Source organism: Enoplosus armatus, chromosome 2, assembly GCF_043641665.1.
Source record: "Enoplosus armatus isolate fEnoArm2 chromosome 2, fEnoArm2.hap1, whole genome shotgun sequence".
NCBI classification, from domain to species: Eukaryota; Metazoa; Chordata; class Actinopteri; order Centrarchiformes; family Enoplosidae; genus Enoplosus; species Enoplosus armatus.
The window spans coordinates 26,907,556-26,930,834 of NC_092181.1; the positions used below are offsets into that span (position 1 = coordinate 26,907,556).

Consider the following 23,279-nt stretch of genomic DNA (forward strand, 5'->3'; position numbering starts at 1 on the left):
GGGGGGCATTGCAGGGGAGTCACATCTGACAGCTCATCTGATAGCTTTGTCCCAGTTCCACACTAAACTACCTGTCAAACAGGCGAAATAAATATTACATGATTAATTTCTGCATTGCATTGCAGGAATTATTGGAACAGGGCCGTCATTAATGTTATTAGTTCCACCTGTGCTATTCCTTCCATAACAGGACAAAATGTCTGCTCGAAAAAAGGTCTTTGATTCATTTGGGAACACGTGACATAAGATAAGTTGCTGCTCCTGATAAGAAGGTATTTAACGGAACTAACAGGAGCGCGTCACTACAGCTCTACATTTAAAATTACTTTGAGTGCAGTGTTATGCAGACAGACAGTGGGATTAAAGACGGTGGCCAAACGAGGTGCATTTTACTTTTGAAAGTAATGTTAATGTAGACTGAAAGAAACGCTGTGAGCTGAGAATTAGACAAATGGGTCTGAAGTTTGTAGCAGACCTGTTGGCAAGTTTATATCAGGTTTGGTTCCAGAGAAAGAAACCTCATTTTGGCAAGTTTAGTTTTCTAATCTACACACACACACAAACTACATTATGGGTCCTGTGAAAGTTATGACACATGGGTCTGATTATAAAATGTTTAAAGTCACATGTCCCTGTGACGTAAAAGGCTGTGTCTGAAATTATTGAAAAGTATTTGGATAACAAAAAGGATCTAGCTGTTCAGTTCAATCAATCAATGAACTTTATTTGTCACATGCAATCATACAAGGTACACAGCGAAATGCAAAAAAAAGTAAGTGGAATATAAGATCAGATACACATTGTAAATAAGATGTTTTCCTCCTCTTCTAACCTCCCAGTCCAAAGGCTTTTAGAATAAGTACACAGACAAGACGAACACTAAATAAAACACAAAAATGAAAAACAAGCACGTAAATCTCATTACGTGATTTTCTACTTGTCAGGGATTCATTGTTATTTATGTATATTTGATGTACATCTGACTATTTTTACTTTGCGGCTAATTGAATTACTTTACTGTAATTCAGAGAATTAGGTGGAGTTAGAGGCAAATATAACCAGACAAATTTTAAATTAAAACATAAAAATATTAATATTAAAAAAAACTAACATTTTAGTTGTTTGTGTTAAAATTCATATTTTTGTTTTCATGTATTTGTCATGTTTCTATTAAATAGAATATATAGATTTTCAGTTGCCCTTGAGATCCTAAGAAAAGGTTGTAAACATTACTTCATTGGGAAGATATCGCGAGACTACCGAAGACAAACGAACGGGCGAAGGAGACAGGACGGAAACTCCCGAACTATCTACACTGTGTGTCGCCCCCCCCTCCTTTTTCAACATGGCTGCTGTGTCTGCTCTCTCAAGTAACGCTCAGATTGGAGGCTGACTCGATTTCTACCTTCCAGTGCCTCCTAACTTTTGGTGTACATCAACTTCGCTTGGATGTAAATCACGTTCTACACCTTTTTGTTTCCCCTGGTTTCATTTAGTGGAATAACCTTCACCAATCACTCCCTCCACTGGGCCTTTTTTACCCCAAAAACAACCAACTGCCAGCCAACAACAGTTTCCAGTGCAATGGTTTGAGTAGGCGCTCTCCGTTGTCCTCTTCATGAACAATGTGTGAAAACTGCGCCGAGCTGGTGGAGGTTTTAAATGAAAGTAAGTAAACACATCATTTTATTTACATCAGACGATGCTGAACTAGCTGCTCGGTGTTAGCATCGCTGTCCAATGAAGCTTGATGGGAGCATGTTAGCTTGGTGGCTAGCTAAATATAACTTTGTGTGTTTTCTTGATCAGCTCGCCTTTTCACCCAGACTTTGCAGCCATAAGACAGTGCAAGTGATGACATTGTAACTGCGTATTTTGCAGCCGGTGACAGTTTTGTGTCTTCGTGTCAGACTGTTGGTTTGATATGAATGCAAATGCCATTTTCTCTTCCAAATTGGCAGTCAGTTTTGGGCCTGTCTGTCAAACACTCCTCGCAGAACTCACGCAAGCTAGCTCCTAAATCGACTCAAAATCGTATCGCCTCGATCAGCTCTGTATGTGACATTGCAGTCATGACTCAAAATACTTTAGCACTGTTGAACACGGTGCACAGGGGAGCTTTTTAAGGATGCTGTTGTTGCCAAAACGCGGCTTGCACGGATTTGGAAGTTAGCTAGTTTAGCTAGCGAGCAGCCTGACTTTGTTTGATGTGTTTGTCAGGTCAGTCTGCTAGCTGTCCACTACGCTGCCACCTATTGTTTTGCGGATGGTCACATTCACAGTTCAAAATGGCCTGCTAACTGACAATAATACTCTCACGGTTAATATTACTGACACGACGATGGTGACGTAAATTTCTTAAGTGTGTTTTGGCGAGTCTGGTAAATGTTAACCTAGTCTAAGCTAGCGGCAACTAAGCTAGCCCAGAAAATTAATGGCTGCAACGAGGCGCATATTTTGGCACATAGCACATCGTTAATCCTCGGTAGCTTTTGTATATTTTTCGGCCATTGTCTTATGCACACCAGTCTTACTCCTTGCTCATTTTGGTGGTAACATTAATTCTAATCTTGCCACGAAGTCCCATGTCACCTACAGGGCTAACGTCAACTTAAGCCAGCAAATGTAAATACAAGGTTGGCATTATAGCTAGAAGTTAGCCGTTAGTCCAGGCGTGCTAACCAGGCCTTGCCGCACTTAAGGGCTGTCTGTTAGACATTGAACAAAGCCTTGTTGTGTTATAACACTATTCTAAAAGCCGTTACTATGCAGTGATCGACGGTTTATTTGTCGTTTTCCTGTGTGTGTGTCCAGCCTATTGTGTGTCATGAGCTTGTGTGTGTGAAATGAAAGCTCCTCCTGCAGGCTCTGTAGGAATCCACTTTAACAGACAATCCTGCACCTGACTGATACACATGGGCTCACTAATTCAAACTTTAAAAGGCATCAACAAATCAAGCTAATTTATTTTTGACAAGCTGGCATGTTGTTGTCAATTAGAAGATAAACACGTTGGGAGTATGTGTGTGTGTGTACAAATATTAAAGTGCGATTGTGAGAGTTGTGGCCACCTGTTTTTGGAAACTAATGTCATCGTCATTGTGCAGTATATGAGTAAATGTATGTGGACACCCAAACATGACAGACATATGTAATGGCTGATCATGTTATGTCAAATCCATGGGCATTATTCTGCTGCTATGACAGCCTCCTGTCCTCTGGTTCTGGAGATGCATGGAGATGCAGAGAGACATGGTTCTACTGACATGCGTTAAACCTGCGTCGAACCTTTTTGTGTATGAGATGCAGTCAGATGTCATATCTGGGCGTCATTGTTAGCAGAGACTCCAGCCTGCAGTGTAGTTAAATACAATTCAATTGCTAAACCGTACACAGAATTACATTACATTATGACCAAATTAAAGTGGAGTTTCAGTCTCACATCTGTCTTGCGCAGGCCTGCTCGCTTTCTGTTTGGCTGTTTCTCTTTCTGTCTCTCTCTTGTTAGGGACTCTGTCAAATCACGTTTAACGGTCAATATCATTCAATTTCCATTCTTACTAGAGAGGCAGCCGCGTTCTGAATATGTGATTTAGTGAAGTCGGCCACTGATGTCGGGTGATGAGGCTTGGATGGCAGTTGCCGTTCCAGTTCATCCCAAAGCTGTTGAGGTCAGGGCTCCACGCAGGCCGATCAAGGTCTCCCACACCAAATTGGGAAAACCATTTCTTCATGGAGCTGGCTTTGTACACAGAGTCATTGTCGTGTTGAAACAGGAAAGGGCAGAACATAAACTATTGCCATAAAGTTGTAAGCACACTATTGTCTAAAATATCATTGTATGTTAAGATTTCCCTTGAGGGGCCCAGAATGTTGAAATTAAGCCCAGAACAGAAGTACACAAAAAATATCCTCCCGCTTTTGGCCATGTACTGTATTTTGAATGAGCAGTGAATCAGCCTTACAGAGATTTCACTGTAGGAGTTGAATTGCGTGCGGGTGTCGGTTGTAGTTTATTGAAATGTTCTAGCCTCTGTTATTCAGTGTTTGGCTGCCATATGATCTGTCACATAGCTGTTTATGTGACAGTAGGCCCTTTTTTCTTCTAATATTGATGGGTGTAAGAGTGTCTTCAGTCAGTTTGTCTAGTTGATGTACATCACAGTGATAGGAGGTCAAACAAAAGCTTTCGTTTTCACCTGTATTCTACATGTCATGTATCGTCATTCTGTGGAAAATTGTAGTCGTCTTGGTGATAAACTGTTTGTATTGTTAAGTCAGATAGACTAAAGTGTGTGTGTGTGTGTGTGTGTGTGTCGCACCTCACAATTAGAGTTGGGTATCATGTGAGCATTTAATACCAGTGTCAGTACAGTACCTGACTTTCAGTGCCAAAACTAAACAATTTCAGTATTTTACTCTGAGTATTATAAACATGTTCTCAAATGTTTAAATGTTGTCTAAACACAAGCAGTCCTGCAAGAGGTTTGAATCAGGAACTCTGTGATCAAGAGTTAAAATCTGACCAAGCATTCAATGCTAGCTTTCAGTATTCGACAGTGGCTTGATTCTGACTCAGATTACAAGACAGAAAACCTGCTGTCCAGCCGTGAAATCTAGTGGAAACTGGTTGTATTTTAACGTGTTTATGACAGGACGAGGCCTGTTGGGTCAGTAGAACTTCACTGATACAAGCTGGTGTTGTGGAGGGTTGGGATGGGGGCTCCACAGCAGGGCGCTGTCAGCTGTGACAGCTCTGTCTACGAGACTGACAGCTCCATGTGTTCTGTCTGTAGGTGACCTGTGACCTCAGATCTGCTGCAGCAGCATGTGTTTGTGTGTGTATGTAAGAGACAGAATCCCCTTTTACAACAGTGTGTGTTCAACTTGAGTTTCCTAACGCAGGCTGATCCACGTGGTTTCCAAATATGCGAGTATCTGCTGCTTTTCTGTTTTAAATTGACTGTGCGTAAATTGGATATCTTTGGGTTTCAGACTGTTTGTCAGACAAACAACTCAAAGTTGTCATGTTTGGGCTCTAAGAAATTGTGATATATATATAATTTTTTTTTTATCATTTTCTAAATTGATTGACGATTGAGAGATTAATCAGTAATGACAGTTATCTTTAGATTCAGCTCGTAGACCTGCGATGTCTTTGTATCAAACAGTTTATATGCAATGTGAGCATCAGCGAAAGTGTCAGGGAGCGCAGCATATAGGTGTAGTCTTTCTCTCCTGTTTAAAGAGTCTTAAACCACACACAAACCAAACCACTTAAACAAGTGAGAAAAAATAAATATGCAGGGTGATGCAACTCAAATAATGATGAGTACTTAGAAGTCCAAGTAATAAATAACAGGCCACACAGGTTTATATAACATTAACGATGGCTGAATTCCATGTAGCTCCTTCACATTGTTGTTCATGCTGGCACACTGTCATGGCTTACTGGGACACAACTCACATGTGAACCCAAGTGCTGAATAAAAATGCAACATGCAGAAGGAAATGTGGAAGTTTGCATGTAGGGCATGAGGAGGAGCTTCAGAGCATTGATGTATTAAGAGAGCAACAAAAGCTGTTTTCATGCTTTATTTAGAATTCTTATGGCCATACCATAAACACATAAACTTACACGTAAAAAGTATTCACAAATAACTAGAACTTTCCATTGGTTATAAGGGTCTGGGGATGTAAGGCGTTTGTTGTCCCTGATTTGAATATTTTATTCCGTATGAGTGTGATATTTTTCAGTGAAACACTGTAACGGGCAAAATGTTTCACAACTTAAGGGGAAATTCAAGAGAAATGATGTTGATTTTGAACATTTAGCTAAATGACAGACGAGGGGTCAGTTTTGAACTGTGAACCCCTCAAACGTAAAGCACCCCAGCAGCCAGACCAGCAGAGAGCATCATTCACAGTCAGCTGTGACACCGACCAGAGATTGTGATTAACCTTTTCACGCAGTTCTATTCTATTTATTATCTATTTCCCAGCAACAGAAACACACCAACATACATGTAGATCATAGAGGTAGAGGGCCGCCGACCCTGACCTACCGTGTGTTGACCAGAATATCTGTCTGTAACACCACAGCAGCGTCCCGCAGGAACACTTCTTGGCATTTAACAGGAGCTCCTATGGAGGAGGGAACTTGGAGCGATGAACTTTTCAGTAACGTCCACACAGATGCAGATAATACAAAAAGAACATTTTCAGGTTGATTTTTTTTAAAATGATTTCCATCCACACTGAAACAAAAACTGTGCATCTTACTCACCTTCTTGATGACTTCGGCGTTCACAAATTTATTCAACACCAGATAATAATGTGCACCAATGACAACGCTTGTTCAGCTTGCTGTCCAACCTGAACCTTTGGCAGCACCAGACAGGTGTGGGTCTTACAGGCGGGGTTTGGTTTCATGCAGAACTCTCGTCCAACAGAAGATTTGACATGAAGTTGGCTTCTTAGCTTCAGCACTGAGCGTAAAAGACGATCGAACGTCAGTGCTTATTTATTGTTTGGTGTAAATGTGATGTAAAGATGTGCAGACAGGAAACTGCTGTTGCTGTGGAAAGATTGTTTACTTTCTGTACAGATGAAGTTTGGAGCAGATGTTATGTAAACTGCTGCCAGAGCCAGGAGGGGATCGTTGTTGATGGACAGTCATTATTGTGGAGCCGTGTTAGCGGCGTGGCAGTATGGATTTTTTATTGTGTCGGGTTTTTGTTCAGTGGGTCGAGCACTTTGGTGTAAACGGAAATTTATCAATAACTATTAGATGGCTTGCTGTGAAATTTGGTAGAGCGATTATACATTTTCTTTTTAAAATTTCATCCAGCACCATCATCAGGTTGAATTTTTAATTGGTCCAATACTTTTGAATAAATACCTGCGAGGCCAATGACATTCCCATCAGGCTCAGCTGTACTTTGTGTTTTGTGCTAATTAGCACACGTTAACATGCTAAACTAAGATGGTGAACATGGTAAACATTATACCTGCCAAACATCAGCATGTTAGCATTGTCATTATCTGCATATTAGCGTGCTGACATTAGTGTTTTCACCTCTTCATCCCTTCTCCAGGTGCCTTGGACGTAGGCGAAACATCCATACATTGCTTAAACAGCACCCCTCAATCCAGAAAATCTCAGTGTTATATTGAAATATTGCAGAGACTTTATCTCTGCTGAAACTCTTAAAAAACTTGGAAAGCACAGAAATTTAAAGAATTGTCCTACAGCACAAGCTCAGTGGCACGCAGGCCTCTATCAACCAGCATCTCTTTTACATATTTCATCATTCAGCAGCTGTCGGCTTTCAAAAACACATTTTAATTGAACTGTACTTCTTGTGTCACAGCTGGAAGGTTCATATTTAAACGCCTCCAGTCTGGCCGAGTGTTAGAGTCACTGCTGAGCTGAGGAGTGTGATCACACAGTGCAGGTGTCCTCCCCCTCTCTGTATTTATATCCATGGTGAGCTTCAGCAATAAACTGGCGTTAGTGTTGGCACCTGTGTGCCTGTTCCCAGACGACATCATCAAAGCAGTGAAACGACTCAGCGCGGCTGCAGGAAAACGGCCAAATCTGCCGGGCCAATACCCCCGAACACCAGCGAGTGTGGAAGTCGGCCCCGGTTCTGTTCACACGTAGAGCTGAAAGGCTTTTGGTTCAGTTTCAGTGACGAAAGGTTCCTTCTTGCGCGGCCCTGATGGTTGATTGAGTACTATTGTTGCTGGTTTTTGTATTCTGTCTCGGTCTTTGCTGCCAAATTCAGGTCAGCGATTCAGCGGAGACACTTGATTCCTCTGAACGGGGAGAGACTGATGTGGATCTGTGAAGGCCAACACAATAACAGTAACTTTAGACTGAAGCTGTTGAAGTCTGGTGCCAATATTTAATGTCTTTGTACAAGGCCACCTCCAAACTACAGCCCATGTGATAGCTTTGAGGCCAATATCAATCTTTAACATCTGATAAAGACATACCCGCTGATATTCTCTTTTGTTTTTTATTTCTAGCAATTTCAGTAAATTTTGGTTTTAGAAAGAGAGAGATAAAAACAACAAAGCATGGGATGCTGGTCCACTGAATGTGTGTCCACATTGTCCTTTTGATTTATCCAGATATCCAGCGTCCTCGATGTTTGTGGTGAAGGTTTTAAATGTGTCTCTTGTGAGTCCCCAAATGTTGTGGAGCTGCAGTACTAAATCACTGTAGTAAATAAATAATGATCTCTCTAATTTGGATGTTAAAGACTTGTGACAATGTGATGCACTGAGGCAGGATATCCTCTACAGAACAATAAATGTTGCTATTGAAGTCGACTAATAATTAAAAGCACAAATGAAGCAATAACATAACTTTGAATTAAGAAAAGTGAGGGTCAAAGTAGACTACAGAAACATTTCTATACTTGAATTTCTTTGTGCCAACATATACTGTAAGTTAATACTAATATATAACTGATAAACCAGTATTGGCCTGACTGTTTAGTCTCTACTCGACATGAATGTGTTAAAATCAATAAAAAAACATGGCAGGGGAGCGATTGTTTTGGTCATTAGTGGACTTCCAAAGATGAGATTTTTTTTGTTTTACTCCTTGACATGTGGATGTTAATCGTTGTACCTTTTGAATTGAGTTTGGTTGCTTGAAAGTGACAGTGGTGGTGTTTAGTCCGCGTTTCTGTGGAGAATAAAATGTTCCGATCAGATGCATCTAGCTGCTATTTTCTCTTGTTTCTCCTCAGTATCGGATGCAGACAGCAGTGAAGGAGGCTTCCAGCTGAAGAAGGAACATGCCCTGCGAGTGTTGGGCTACATCAGCTCCTGGACTCAGAGGTCAGTGCCGCTTCATCTGAAATCGGATATGAGTCAGCAAAAAAAAACAAAGTTAAAGGTTCTTCCAAACTGTAATAAGCACCTGCAGCTTTGTGCTTCCCCAGTTCACTTGTGAAATACTGATCTGCTGTGAAAAGTGGAGACCAAAATTTAGATTTTGACCAAATGTGAACCAAGTGTCACAACAGTACTGTCACTGAGATGCTGCTCCAGCTGCAGCAAGTGTTGAATTTGCATTAACAGCTGGCGTCTGTTGCTCTGTCCTTCAGCCGCACTGTAAGTCGGTGTGGTCAGTGGTTTTCTTTGACCCCCTTCCACTCTGTCCAGGCAATATGACAGTGTGTCTTTCAAATACATTAGAGAAGGAAGAAAATGACAAATCTAATTTTATAAAAGCTGGGGAAAAAAATCTTAAATGGTCTGAAGCGGTGAGTGGATTCTGGGAAGACAGACAAACTTCAATCATGCTGGCGTCCTCACAGCTGGGACAATCTGGTCGCTGGAAGTTAATGAGTCATTATGTCTTTCTTCAGCAACTATAGTCCAGCTACCTTCGAGCAAGGCATGGATGAATAAATCTCACATTTTTTAAGAACTGAAGGTTCTGAGTAATGATGATGCCTCTCGTTTAGTTTGGTGTTTTTATTCATCCAGCTGGGAGGTTTTTACATTTGGTGCATGAAGGAGACTTGAAGTCGCTGACCTAAACATTCAAAATCCGCTGACTCATTAGTTTAAATGATACCAAGAAGCAGCAGTCCTTCTTTGTCTGTGTGTGTGTGTGTGTGTGTGTGTGTGTGTGTGTGTGTGTGTGTGTGTGTGTGTGTGTGTGTGTGTGTGTGTGTGTGTGTGTGTGTAATGCCTCCATCTTTGTAAAAAAAAACAAAAAAACAAAAGAGGAAATTGCTGGTGACCTGATCTGTACTTTGACATAAGTGATGGGTAACCGAGGTGCACTGAGACGTGGCAACACATCTCGGTACTCAGTTCTTCAGTCTTCCTGTTTATGAATTGTCATCTCGCACGTCTTTTAAGTTTTTTAATGCGCATGGTAGTCAAAAACATTTACACTCTTTGGAACATTCAGCTGAGGCAGCGTCTGTTGGAAGAAAAGTCGATTCTGTGAAGACCACAGATTGGACAGATTGAAGTTGTAGTTCACTGAAACTGGAAAATGATTTCTGAATGAGGTTTACAATGTTTGAATGAGACATTTGATCAATATACGCAGGATCTGATGCTCCTGTTGCTCTTTGTGAAAACTGAAGTAGAGACGTGGCTTCAGTGCAACATTCTTCAGGATATCAATACAGAGTAGATAGGAATAAAATCCCATATGCACCTTAAAGTTTAATGCTAAGTGCTTTACGATTAGCCTCTCATTCATCCATTCACACACTGACGTGTCATACCATACATCATGTGTTTCATTGTTGTATTTAAAGTGTTATAATATCATAATGATCATAATGATCACAGCTGCCTGAACTCACTCAGAAAATGCCTCAAGGACATTAAATGTTGGATGTCGCAAAACTTTCTTCAGCTAAATGAAAGTAAAACTGATATTGTCGTATTCGGGCAGTCCAATGCCAGAAATCTCATCCTACATGATTTAGGTGACTTATCATGAAGCTGATGATGTTTGACAGTAACCTGACCTTTGAGTAGCAGGTAAAGACAGTCAACTCAGAAATCTATCAGAAATCAAGTCCTTTTTATGCTGATTTAGAGAAAGTAATTCATGCTTTTATTTCATCTCGTCTGGACTATTGCAACTCTCTCTCACTTTCTCTGTTAGTGGCCTGTACTGTGGAAGGGCCTACCTGAGGAAATTAGGCTAGCAACATCAGTTTCATCTTTTAAATCCCTTCTAAAAACACACGTTTATAAACCAGCTTCAATGTGAATCCCTCCCACTATTTTCATTTTATTTGATCTTTTCTTGTATGCATAGTTTTGATCTGTTTTTAATGTGTATCTCTGTTTGTTGATGTGTTCTTAGTTTTATTTGTTTTTTATTTGTTGATTGTTATTATTATTATTATTATTTAATGCTTCCTGTTTCCTCTGCGTTGTCTTCAGACAATGTCTCTGCTGCTTCAAGGAGTACAAGCACCTGGAGGTCTTTAATCAGCTGGTCTACGCCCTCATCAACCTGGTCATCGCTCAGATCAGCAGCCTGAGAGACCGCCTCTGCAGCGTCCAGGACCACACCCATAAAGGAGGCGTGTCTGGGGCAGAGGGGGCGGGGTCTGAATGGAGCGGGGCCGAGGCTGCGCCTGGGCCCCTCCCCCAGCCGTCCTCACCCGGGGAGGACGAACCTGTGAATGTGGAGAGAGACTCTGCCGAAGAGGACGCCGACACTCCCGACCTGAACCAGAATAAGACGCAGAGCCAGGGTCAGGGGGCCAACCAGCCTTGTGAAGCCCAGATGGAAGCGCTGGGGCCTGGGGAGGGCAGCAGTGGGTCAGGGGGTGTTGATGTTGGTGCCGGAGCAAACAGCAGCAGTGACAGCCAGGACCCGTTCAGCTCCTGGAGCACAGAGGAGAGGGAGAAATTATTGTTGTGTGCCGCCAAGATCTTCCAGATCCAGTTCCCCCTCTACACAGCCTACAAACACAACACACACCCCACCATAGAGGTAAGGACGAGTCCCATATCACACACCTAACACACCACCCCGCTCACACATTAGAGCCTGACGTGTGCTCGATTTCTGAGGCTGATGCTGATTTTGATAAGTGACAGAAAGATATTTTTTAATACAGATGCATAAGAAACATTGGTGGTAAAAAACAGTGTAAAAATAATTGATATTAATAGTGTTGTAGTATTAATTGTGGTGGACAAACTATGTAATTGAGACACTGTTTCTCTAGTTTTTACCAAGCAGTAGATTAGTTAATGATACACAGTGGCCGGGTGCAGTGACTTCCTGGAGTCTTGAGGAAGTCACTGCACCTGGCCGTTTGTCACCAAGAAATTGTTCCAGCAGGTAATTCCCCATGAAACTTCAAAACCGGTCAAACAAACAAGATATGCTGTGTTAATTAGTGAACTTAAGAAGTGTTGGTAGCCTCAAGTTATCCAGGCTAGCTGTTTATTTAGCTGGGTCTTTATGCTAAGCTAGGCTAAATGCCTCTTGGCTCTGGCTTCGGACTTAATGAGCAGACAAAAGAGCGATATTGATTTTTTTTTTCATCCACCTCTCAGCCAACACATACATGTATTTCCCAAAATGTTGAACTATTCCTTTAAGGGAACCTTGTCAAAAATGTTTATGCTATGTGTCTATGATTTTTAACTCGTAAATATTTATCGGTACCGGCCTCAAAAGTCGGGTATTGGTCAGGCGCTGAAACTACTGTTTCTTCAAACTCAGGTGTTTATTTTTGTCGGTTACTTCTGATCTAAACAGCCTCTGTGGTGTAAATGCACTGACGTATTGTAGCTTTTCTGCTGACGATACCAAAACACATCCTCCTCTGTTTAAGCCCATTTTAACATCATTTGAATGTGAACAGTGGCCTGGCATTCAGAAACCTCTGAATTCATAAAGTAAACAGAGCTTAGCATTCAAATGTTTTAGGATGATACACGTTTTCCTGTCTGTCTCTTTCCTCCAGGACATATCTGCTCACGAGAGCAACATCCTCGGCTCCTTCTGCGACATGAACGTAAGCAATCGACCTTATCCTTGTTCACAGAGCTTAGTGCTGCATTTAGTTGCGCTCTGCCTCCAGTCAATCACCTGACACCTACAGCAGGAAATAAACATGCCGCTTGAAGGCCAGTTCAGACCACTGAGGTTACTGCTGCAAAACAACACGTCCTCATTCATTTCAGCAGAGCACCTAATTCACTTTGAGCTGCTTCCAGAACCAATGTCTGCTGAATGCTTAAAAAGTGAGATTCGTCTCCGTCGTCTGTTTCTCGTGCTTCATGTATCTCTGTAATTTATTCTACCCTCAAACCGTTTTATTGGGAAGCTGCACGAACAAGCATCCTGCAACAGCTGTGCTGCATTCAGAGTCAGAGCTGGGGGACCCGGGGTGATGATGATGATGAAAACTAGATGCAGGCCTGAGGCATGTTGGGAATTGCTGTAAGAGACGAGGACATCAGGGGCCTAACAGTGTCAGGCTGAACAGACTCAGGTTTATTAGTCACATCGCGTCTCAGCGGGCCAGGCATTTGCTTCTTCCACTCTTTAGTTTTGGTTGCTGTCTGAGGTCACAGTGAAGATGAACTTTAGCAGGTTTGTACAGGCAGAAGGGCAGATTAACAGGAAGAAGTGAATAATGCCTCATCATCCTCTTGCACCATTTTTCCCTGAGTCACCTCCTGTGAGTAAAATGTCTGAAAATCATCTTTATTCAGCAGCAGTTTCCTCGTCGGGCGGACAGCAGCGAGGAGGTTAATATCTCAAAGTGATATTCAAAACTTTCTGTTTAATAATCTCGAAATAACAAGATGATTGCTACATGTTTTGTCTGGGCTCTCGTCTCCCGCTCACACCAGCTGCACGTGCATAACATTTGTTTATAATGAAATATTCAGTAGTCAGTTTCTCAGTCAACCTAACCAAAACCATCAATGGACTAAATGGCTGCGTATGGAACGGAAAACCCTCCAAACTGGGGAGTAGATTCACAATAAAAACTCACAACTAAGAACTTTACATCTTTCCCTCATTTTGCTGTGACTCACCTTCAGATCAGTACAAATGTGTCGGGCCTACAAATGAAAAGCAGATGATGACGCACCAGAAACGTGTCACTTCTAGACTTCTAGATGCCTTGTGATTATATTGTGTTATTAACAAAGGCAGCCAATGTCGCATGAAAATGATTCCTCTGCTCTTGGTAGATGTTTCCTTGGAATAAGTCCGTTCATGTCTTCAGTTATGACTCGTTTCTATCAGGAAGGCCTTTTATCATAGTGTTGGAGTTTTCATTGTCCACATTTCCTGCCCTCTTTGGCCACATTATTACAGTGTGCTGAGCCTCATGAAGTCCAGCGTGACAGGGTTTCACTGGTCTGTGCCCCTGATGCTGAGATAAAACTTTGAAGAGATCAGAATCAGTTTGATAACGATGTTTTTGAAAGGAATGCGGTCTAGCCATGTTAAATGAGCTCACGTGGATGTTGTAGTTTGTAGTTAGGAGGTAGGACATGTACACTGGAGTAAATAGTAAAAGAGCGGTTTATTGGATATGGTTTGGTTCCCTGCAGATGAAGTCATTGTCCCCCAGCTGTTATGTGTCCCCAGATAATCTGCTAGCTCGATGGCTTTTACCTTCCTACCATAATAAAGTTTTCATTAAGCTCGGGGGTGGGGGGGCTGTAAAAGATCTTTCACCGTTTTTACTGGTCAAAATAACTGGTGTACAACATAAAAATAATGGCTATACAGTGATTTATACTAATTAAGTTTGTTACAGTATACTGCAAGTGGCAAATACAGCAAAACATCCATAGAAAACCTGTCTGGCAGTGTAATTAAGGCTCATCGTTTTTGGTTTTCATTGATCAATAACCAGATTTTTAAAGGAGGAGGTCAGTTCAAAGTAATTGTCGCTTCTGATAATGCATCATGACTTTTTGAGATGTGTCTGATGTTGCCCCTCCCCCCCCCCTGTTTGACCAGGACGTGGAGGTGCCGCTGCATCTGCTGCGGTACGTCTGTCTGTTCTGTGGGAAGCACGGCCTCTCCCTGATGAAGGAATGCTTCGAGTCGGGCACTCCAGAGAGCCTCCCGTTTCCAATCGCCCACGCCTTCATCACCATCGTCTCCAACGTGAGTCCACCAACCCAAACACAGATGCTGCTTGCTGCTGACTGCCGCTTTAAAAGCCACACTTTGGTAGAACTCGCCATGATTTAAACCTAAAACTGAACTCGGTGACGTTCTAAAATCAATCAATCTTAACTACATGAAAGACTGAGATCCGTGTAGTTTTAAAGACGTAGTAGTAGTTCAGATTATCTGCTGTGTTTTCTTGCGTTTGATGAGTTTGATGTTAAATACCTTGCGTTATGTTTTTGGTCCTGCCCACAGATCCGAATATGGTTGCACATTCCTGCGGTCATGCAGCACATCATACCGTTCCGCACCTATGTAATACGGTGAGTTTGACGCACCCAGATGTCACAGTGTTAACAGACGCTACAGTTTTATAAGGGAGCAGCATGTTTTCCGTAGCCACATGCTGGCGATTGACTAACTCACTATCAGAGCTACGATGTTATAAAATGAATCTCCAGAATCTGGCGCCCTGCTGTGCATTTAGAGATGTTTCTGGTGGAGCGGCACATCCGCCCGCTGAGCCCCGCCTTAATTACAAACCAGTTTGCTGTCTCTCCTCCGTGGATCTGACCTCTCCGCTCTCCAAAACATGAAGCTGTGATATTGTCGCGCCAGCACAGACCTTTTAAAAAAAAAAAGGAGCCTTTGTTTTGAATAGAGGAAACATTGCTATTAAATAGATTTTTTTGTTGTTGAAATATTTTAAATAAAATGTTTATTCACATAACTTCAACTGTATCGCTGGCAGAAAGCTTAAAGGTTCGATTATTTATAATAATATTTAAAATAAGTAACTTTATTACTTATTCTTAGAAATCCAAAATGTACTTAATGGACAAATGCACCTTTAAATGAAAAGGTGTAAAGTGCACCCCTCCTACTCGATTCCACGATCGTCTAGTTAAGACCCAGTAAAGCGAATTCTTCTCAGCTCACAGTACCATATTAAAACAGTGGATAAGTGGGAATGTCTGTATACAGATGCCTCTACAGTCGTGGGTCCATTCAGCTAAAAATAAGGGGAACATTTTTACATTTGAACTCTTACATTTGAGCTTTTGCACACTGCTGCAGGCCCGCCTGACTCCCTGCTCTGTAATTGACTGAGTAGCTGCCATTTTGTTGAACACCTTGCTTTGCTGTCAGCACATTATCCGACCGCTCCTCCGCCCAAATCAGGCTGGAAGAAGTGTAGCTTCTTCTGCGGCCGACCGGTGGTGACTTTTTGATTCATATCTGAACAAACCAAAAATCTACATATGACTGCCAGCTGTTAATGAGTACCCTTCTCAATCCTGTTATTGTGTACTGTCAGATATTTTTAAATGCTTCGGCGTCTAGGTGTGTGTCCACATCCATGTTTGCTGCCATCTGAAGCAGACGTGGTCGATTTTGGTCTCGGAGCTCTTCTCCCTTCTCCCTCTCTCACTCACTCACTCAGTCAGTCAGTGCACCTCGCTCATTCGTGCTCTCTCCCCCAAATACCAAAGTGCCACACATGTGTTGCTAGGAAGAGCTTCCGTCACCATGGCAACAGTTGCCAGGCCTCCAGTGAACCTCTCCTCACATGACCCTAGAGGAGGCAGCAGAGCGCTGGCAGGCTCGGTCATGTGACGCAGGCAGGCTGATGCTCTCCTGCCTCTCTTCTGGCTCACCGAGCTGAGACTCGCAGTGCTCGAAATGAAATGATCTCCGTGTTAAGAATAACGATTAAAGGGGCATTTCCTGATTTTATCAAAACGCCTCTTCTGTCAGAACATCCATCCGGCTTCACTGTCGATGTTTTCAAAGTGGGTTCAGTTTTTAAAACTAACAGTTAATGTCATCGAGGAGCAGCCTTTGACCCTTGAGCTCTCAGATTAGCCTCAGTGTTTCTACACTGAGGAGGAGAGGATTCTGTGTCATCCAGCTTTAGAGTCCTGTTAAAGGGAAACACACAGCGGCATGTGATGCACAACATTACTGCATGGGCACACTGGTTTAGAGTGAAGATGAAGATGAAGGATGAGGTTTATCGTTGGGATTCGTAGCCGATTAAAACTGAACCAGGAGGCCTAAAACAACTCGGCAGACAATGGGCTTTTTCCCCCCTCAAAGTAGATTTTGGGTATGTTTTTGGGGGTCAGTCCATTTTAGGTCTAGCATGAGAACCAGATGAATCTGCTCATGTTGTATTTGCTCTGGCGGATGCGTCCGGCCCCCCCCCCTCCCTTTCAGACAGATTTCCAGCCGACCTGGCCCGAGTCGAGCCAAGCACAACCGTTTCTCTAATATGGGGCGGGTTTGATACGATGACTGACAGCGGAGCGTCGATGCCGGTTTGCTGGTTTAGGTCTTTGTGGTTGTTTGTCCTTAAAATCAAAACTCAAACCTTTTTTAGCAGCAACTGTAGCCTTCCAGCTCATCAGAAAAGATCTGAAACCCACAAACTATCTCAGAGTGAAGACTGGATGAGTCAGCAGCACTCTGCTTTTGATCAGATATCTCAACATACGCCTCCGCAGGGCTAGTAAAGGAATGTGATTAAAAATGAACCTCCAAAGCTTCTGGCAGGTTCTTTTTCAAATGTTTGAAAAGTTGGATTCACAGTTAAACATGTGAGAGTGAAAACAGGTTGTTTCGACATCATTGACAGAATCTTTTGATTTGTGGTTTTCGGTGAATTCAAGTCTTTTTCGTTCTCACGGTTGAGATGTGTCTTGGCGCCCTGCCCTGCAGATCTTTTCCCGTCAGAAGTGCTGGTGGTGAATTTTGGAGGGTGGAAGTGTTTCTGAGATAGAGAAGCAAATCTTTAGGAGAGCACATATTCACATCATTCAGTTCGTTCCTCGATTTTTACATAAGAAGCGAATAATTAGGAAAGATAACGGTAACGCTCAACAAAACTGTCAATTCCCACTGATATGTTTCTGTCACGTTGGCCGTTGGGAGAGTTTAATCCTGCTTAATTAAAACTCCGAGTCTGACTTTAACACAGTACTTAATTCTGTCTATTAACACTTAGATCCAATGACTTTTGTACATGAAACTCAAACTCTTTTGACGAGTGAGCTCTTTGGATTTTGGATGCTGGCTGCAGGTATCTGTGTAAGCTGTCGGACCAGGAGCTGCGGCAGAGCGCGGCGCGCAACATGGCCGACCTGATGTGGAGCACGGTGAAGGAGCCGCTGGACAGCGCGCTGTGCTTCGACAAGGAGAGCCTGGACCTCGCCTTCAAATACTTCATGTCCCCCACGCTCACCATGAGGCTGGCAGGACTCAGCCAAATCACAGTGAGTCGTCCTCCAAACATGGCTGAAGTCACTCTGTCACTTGGGATAGGCCGAAAGGGTCTTTTTAACGGGGGGTCTAGACCGGGCTCGTCACAGCAGCATCTCACCGTCCTATGAGAGACCTCTGTGATTGATTCTGTATTCTTAATTTGAGTTTCAGTCCTTCCGTCTCCCACTTAGCGTCTATCAGTGAATTTGATGAGTGTAAGGACTGTGGACCGGGGGGGACCTCTCTGTGATTAATTTGATTGAATTCATTAAGGCCAATAACGACCCCAGACATAATTTGACCTGTGTTTCCCAACAGCGATGATAAGAGCCCAGAGCCAGCTTGTCTGCTTCTTTTAATTTGAAGGTTTTGGTATGGCACTGATGGGAAATAACCTCGTACAAAGATGCACGATGCGTTGTTTCTTCTCTCGTCATTGAATGTGTGTGTGTGTGTTTCCTCAGAACCAACTCCACACCTTCAACGACGTCTGCAACAACGAGTCACTGGTGTCCGACACAGAAACGTAAGTGAAAGGGATCAGATGCCACGAAGGTGCCAGTATAACCATGTAGAAATGCTTTAATTCAATGATGATATAATCTATCAGTGTTGAGTTGTATTTTTAGGCTAGAGGTTAGTTTTCTCAGATGGTGCAACTTCTTCAAAAAGTTACACCGTCCAGTTTCCCACATGTGAATAAATAGGGTTAGAGGAAGGAGAAGACACATTCCTGTCACTTTTTACACCTGTTACCGGGGTAAAGTCAGCATGCACCGTGTCACAGCACACACGGTTGTAGTTTTCTGCTCTGCATGTTGAGCTCTGGTTAACACGTGTCTTACTTCACTGAGTGTCCCTGAACATGTCATTCTGATTCGGCGTCGTCCCTCCAGGTCCATAGCAAAGGAGCTAGCTGACTGGCTGATCCACAACAACGTGGTGGAGCACATATTCGGACCAAATTTGCACATTGAGGTGAGACCTTTGACCCACTGATGTGAAACGTACACATTCTTTTAGTTACGTTATTAGTCACAAGGATTTATATTCCTTTTGTGACTTCATTGCAAACTGGCTCCTCCAGTTTCTTCACTTCAGCAGTGCAGCACTGGAGAGTGGAGGTCAATTTAATTTCCCTGAGCGCTGCTGATCCTGTGTGTGTCTGTGTGTGTTTTCCAGATCATTAAACAGTGCCAAGTGATCCTGAACTTCTTGGCTGCAGAGGGCCGACTCAGCACGCAGCATGTGGACTGTATTTGGGCTGCAGCTCAGGTAAGACGGGACTGATTTACACCTGACTGCACGCAGCTTTATTCCACTCCATTAGCCTGTTTGTTAGCGCGTGGAGCCGCCTGAGGGAGCGTACAGTATTCATCATTATATCAGTACCATCGAGGTGATGAGCCGGCTAGCTTGGTCTTTCTGGAGCTGTAATATTATTCCTTTTATTATAAGATAGTGTAGGTTTGTGTGTGTGTTTATATTCATTAGAATATAAAGATTTGTTGATCAATAAACAGTTACGTTCTCCATCAGAATGAAACAGTAAATGCATTCTCACGTGTCCTCTAGTTAGTAGGCATGAATTGATAACGGCTTGCAAACTGCAGTTGATTAGATTGTTGATGGGTGCAGAATGATAAGATTATAGAAACATGCAACTGAATTAATCATAATAATGTAATGTCATGTCATTCTTACCCATATTAGATTGTTTAAATGTTATCCTGGTATATTATGATATTGTATACAGATCAGTCAAGTCAACGAGGAACTCGTGTTTTCTCCAAATATGAAATGATGATGTTTGTTTTGTGTTTTAGCTGAAACACTGTAGCCGTTACATCCACGACCTTTTCCCTTCGCTCATCAAAAACCTGGACCCAGTGCCTCTCCGCCACGTCCTCAACCTGGTGTCAGGCCTGCACCCCAGCGCCCACACCGAGCAGGTACACACACACACACACACACACCAGGCGGTTGCATTTGAAGTTGTTGAATTTCTATGATAAACACTTCTGCGTCTCCCTCTCGTCCTCAGACATTATACCTGGCCTCCATGCTGATCAAGGCTCTGTGGAACAACGCCCTGGCAGCCAAGGCCCAGCTCTCCAAACAGAGCTCCTTCGCCTCCCTGCTCAACACCAACATCCCCATGGGCAACAAGAAAGGTCAGTCTGGATTTATGTGCCGCTCCAGACAGATGAATCGAAATTGAAGAGCTACATTCGAAATGTCTCAGCAACGACCGACTCGACACTTTGGCAGCGGTGGAAGAAGTATTCAGATCTTTTACTTCAGGAAAAGTATCAGTACCACAGTGTAGAGATACTCTGCTACAAGTAAAAGTCCTAAAGTAGTACAACATGGACATAAAAGTACACTTTTAAGGTACTTTAGTATATAAGTAAATGTTACTTTCCACCAGTGCACTTTGGTTTTGTTTTAGAGTGAAGTCTGTGACAGTGGCAGCAATATAAGGCAGAGTGTGAAAGTAACAGATGAGTTTTCTCCGATTTCCCTCTGAACGACTACTGTAAATGTTTGCGTGGCAGGTTTGATTTCCCTCCCACAGGAAGTTCTCAGTCTGGTTCCTGGTTCTCAGTCTGTCTCCTTGTCTGGTCTCAGGTTCACCAGCTGCCAGTCCGGACAGCAGTGACAACAGCGACACTCAACACAGTGGAGGCAGCGACATGGAGATGGACGACCAGATGATGACTGGCAGCAAGAGGAGCCAGCAGAGGCTGTCTGACACAGAGGTACACACACACACACACACACACACACACACACACACACACACACACACACTATCTGTCATGCTGATTTGGATCCCTGCTGTTTTATTTTGTTAATATCTCAGCTGTCATTAACACAGCAGCTGTAGATTCACTGCCCCTTTGGACACACTTGAAACATTTGAGCTGCATATCTGACATTTTAAATAATGAAAGGACCTGTTTTGTTTTTGTTCATACAAAGTTTCTGAAGCTACCAAATATGTTTTTATTTTACATAAAATGATGACTTAGAAGATTTCCATTGGTGACACGTTGCAGCCATAAAAAAACCCATTGCGTCTTGAGTTTAAATACTTAAATCTGTAAACTTTGAAACTTTTTTTTGTCTCTGTTGTTTCCGCAGGAGTCGATGCAGGGCAGCTCTGATGAGACGGCCAACAGCGTGGAGGAAGGCAGCAGCGGGCCGGGCAGCAGCAGCGGCCGCAGCGAGGCTTCCAGCAACGAGGCCGCCTCCAGCCGAGCCAGCCAATCAGCAGGGAGCCCCGGCAGCGAGATGCACTCTGACGACATGGCGGACAGCGAGGCCTTAAAGGAGGAGGAGGAGGACGATGAAGAGGAAGATGATGAGGAGGATGACGACGACGATGAAGAGGACGAAGACGAGGGGAACCGGTCGGCTGCTGAAGGCGGGCAGCAGAAGGAGCCCAGGGAGCAGACGGAGTCGAGAAAGAGGAAGGCGGGGGAGGCGCTCGGCGAGGGGCCGGGCCAGGGGGCGGGGCCCAGTAGTTCAGGGGGCGGGGCCAAGCCCAAGGGTCTCCCCTTCAACCCAGAGACTTCTACTGTCATGGTTACAGCGTCAACATCATTGGAGGGCCGGATGAGGATGTTGGACGCCTGCTCTGCGTCGTCGTCTGCTCGGCCCGAGGGGGCCGAGGCCCAGCAGCAGCCACCAGACATCGGCCCCTCACAGATGGTCCAGGGGCCTCAGGAGCCTCCGTGCCTGCCGCGGCCCGGGGACTTCCTGGGAGAGGCCATGGGCAGTGAGCTCTTTAACTGCCGGCGCTTCATTGGCCCCCAGCACCACCACCACCACCATCATCACCATCACCATCATGAAGGGTAAGGCCACCATTAACTCTGTTCATTCGTTCACCTACAAGGAAACAGAGTTTAAAGCGGCGCCCACAGGCGGTGTTCATCGCAAATGTTGAACAAAATGAACAACATGCGGATGGTTTTACCATCAGACCCACGACACATAATCAGTGTCATGATCTGTGCTCCCGGGAAAGTGGGCCACAGAATACTGAGGCAAAGGACAGAGACGCTTTATGTCACTGATGTGCGCCAGGTATCAGGAAAATACCAATTGATAGCATACCAAGTTTCATTTTAACACAAAAGAACTGACCCGATTTCAGGTTTGTTTGCATGAAACCTTTCCTGACTTTTTTGTTCATCATAGGTCGCTGTCAGGTTACATCAAGGACATTGTCATTTCATTGGTCGCACATTTAAAGGTTGCCTACAAACAAGGTCAGAGTTGGAAATGATTGAACTTGGAGTGCAGCGCTGAGCCATCAGATCAGAGTGGCGTGCTAAGCCCAAGACAATGGCTTCACTCCCTCTGTTGGAAAACAACAATCCTGCTGCTGATCTTTTGCAGAGAGCCGGGTCTGTTCTGAAGGTGGAACGAGAGAAAAGCTCATAGCATCATTGAAATTAAAATAGTTCTTCCTCTGGGGAGCTTGAATGTGCTCAGGAATATTTGTGGTATTCTGCCTGTAGCCTTTCTTTATTTTCATGTGTATATTAAAAAGATTTTGTTCTCATGGTGGTGCTAGATGAAAGGTCCGGAAGTCACTAAAAACATCAGGGTTCATGAATATTCACAGCCATTTTCATGGAAATGAAGCCGCTTGTTTTCAGTATCTTGTGTCAGAAATGTTGTTGATTGCAATGATTCCGTTGCCTTTTTATCTAAATTCATCTGAACTGTAATTTCAGGTTGTGATAGAGCTGGTTGAATGATCTTTAATGGGCCTGTTTCCCCCCCTCAGTCCCATGGTGGAGGACATGCTGAGTGCTGACGACGTGAGCTGCAGCAGCTCCCAGGTCAGCGCCAAGTCCGAGAAGAACATGGCCGACTTTGACGGCGAGGAGTCGGGCTGTGAGGAGGAGCTGGTCCAGATCAACTCCCACGCCGAGCTCAGCTCCCACCTGCAGCAGCACCTCCCCAACCTGGCCTCCATCTACCATGAGCACCTGGTGCAAGGTGAGCCACACTCAAGGCCTCGAAAAGTTTGGAATAATCAGATTATTTTGACCAATAGACTAAATAAAGGTCAACCAGCCAAAGAACCGGAGAAGCTCATTTTGTGAATTCTCTCTTTTACTGCAGGTCCGGCCGTCCACAAGCACCAGTACTCCAGCAGCCACGCGGTGACTGACATCAACCTAGACAACGTTTGTAAGAAGGGCAACACGCTGCTGTGGGACCTGGTGCAGGACGAGGACGCGGTATGACTTCAAACCCAGCTCTCCAACTTCTCTTTATAGACACATCTCAGCGTTTTTAATGTTCGCACATGTTCAGAGACCTTCCT

At 43.7% G+C, this 23,279-nt stretch overlaps 1 protein-coding gene across 1 annotated transcript in view; it reads left to right on the plus strand.

The window, feature by feature from the left end:
* The first annotated feature begins 1,570 nt into the window (after positions 1-1,570).
* Positions 1,571-23,279, plus strand: part of usp34 (ubiquitin specific peptidase 34) — a 48,082-nt gene continuing 26,373 nt past the window's right edge. The window contains exons 1-17 of the mRNA XM_070915377.1: positions 1,571-1,668; positions 8,766-8,856; positions 10,942-11,500; positions 12,486-12,536; positions 14,510-14,659; positions 14,921-14,988; positions 17,748-17,940; positions 18,394-18,455; positions 18,826-18,907; positions 19,112-19,204; positions 19,756-19,881; positions 19,974-20,103; positions 20,561-20,691; positions 21,077-21,285; positions 21,355-21,792; positions 22,734-22,948; positions 23,075-23,193. Coding sequence (XP_070771478.1) covers positions 1,626-1,668; positions 8,766-8,856; positions 10,942-11,500; positions 12,486-12,536; positions 14,510-14,659; positions 14,921-14,988; positions 17,748-17,940; positions 18,394-18,455; positions 18,826-18,907; positions 19,112-19,204; positions 19,756-19,881; positions 19,974-20,103; positions 20,561-20,691; positions 21,077-21,285; positions 21,355-21,792; positions 22,734-22,948; positions 23,075-23,193 — 2,760 coding nt within the window. The 5' untranslated portion in view covers positions 1,571-1,625. The remainder of the gene's footprint in view (positions 1,669-8,765; positions 8,857-10,941; positions 11,501-12,485; positions 12,537-14,509; positions 14,660-14,920; positions 14,989-17,747; positions 17,941-18,393; positions 18,456-18,825; positions 18,908-19,111; positions 19,205-19,755; positions 19,882-19,973; positions 20,104-20,560; positions 20,692-21,076; positions 21,286-21,354; positions 21,793-22,733; positions 22,949-23,074; positions 23,194-23,279) is intronic.